General features: G+C 53.1%; 1 protein-coding gene across 2 annotated transcripts in view; it reads left to right on the top strand.

The window, feature by feature from the left end:
- The window catches only part of PKP3 (plakophilin 3), a 14,970-nt gene that overhangs the window by 5,439 nt on the left and 8,335 nt on the right, over nucleotides 1-1,196 (top strand). For both annotated transcript variants that reach the window (XM_026447315.2, XM_031933877.1), the window contains one exon: nucleotides 906-1,110. In XM_026447315.2, the coding sequence (XP_026303100.1) occupies nucleotides 906-1,110 (205 nt within the window). The remainder of the gene's footprint in view (nucleotides 1-905; nucleotides 1,111-1,196) is intronic.

Consider the following 1,196-nt stretch of genomic DNA (forward strand, 5'->3'; position numbering starts at 1 on the left):
CCCAAAACACCTGCGTCACCTCCATACACCCGTATACATCTGCATCATCTCTATACATCCGTATACACCTGTGTCACCTCCATACACCTGTATACACCTGCATCACCTCCATACACCCGTATACATCTGCATCACCTCCATACACCCATATACACCTGTGTCACCTCCATACACCCATCCGTATACACCTGCATCACCTCCATACACCTGTATACACCTGCATCACCTCTGTACACCCGTAGACACCTGCATCACCTCCATACAGCTGTATACACCTGTGTCACCTCCATACACCTATATACACCTGCATCACCTCTGTACACCCGTAGACACCGGTGTCACCTCCATACACCTGTATACACCCGCATCACCTCTGTACACCCGTAGACACCTGTGTCACCTCCATACACCTGTATACACCTGCATCACCTCTGTACACCTGTATACACCTGCATCACCTACATATACCTGTATACACCTGCATCACCTCTGTACACCCGTAGACACCTGCATCACCTCTGTACACCCGTATACACCTGTATCACCTCGTACACCCGTATACACCTGTGTCACCTCCATACACCTGTATACACCTGCATCACCTCTGTACACCCGTAGACACCTGCATCACCTCTGTACACCCGTATACACCTGTATCACCTCGTACACCCGTATACACCTGTGTCACCTACATATACCTGTATATACCTGCATCACCTCTGTACACCCGTATACACCTGTATCACCTCTGTACACCCGTAGACACCTGTGTCACCTCCATACACCCATAGACACCTGCATCCCCTGCATATCTACATCTATGCACCTGGACCCATCTGCACACACGTGCATAGTCTGCATCCATCCACATACATCTGTGCACCCCCATATGCCTGTGCCCGCAGGCCCGCAGCCTTCAGGCCGTGCCTAGGCTGGTGAAGCTCTTCAATCACGCCAACCAGGAAGTGCAGCGCCACGCCACAGGTGCCATGCGCAACCTCATCTATGACAATGCCGACAACAAGCTGGCCCTGGTGGAGGAGAACGGCATCTTCGAGCTGCTGCGGACACTGCGGGAGCAGGATGATGAGCTTCGCAAAAACGTCACAGGTGCTGCCTGTCCCCTTCTCCACCTGTTCTTCCTCCACCTACCCCCTCCTCCACTTGCCTCCTTCCACCTGCCGCCCTCTGACCCC

Source organism: Piliocolobus tephrosceles, chromosome 13 (assembly GCF_002776525.5).
Source record: "Piliocolobus tephrosceles isolate RC106 chromosome 13, ASM277652v3, whole genome shotgun sequence".
NCBI lineage: Eukaryota > Metazoa > Chordata > Mammalia > Primates > Cercopithecidae > Piliocolobus > Piliocolobus tephrosceles.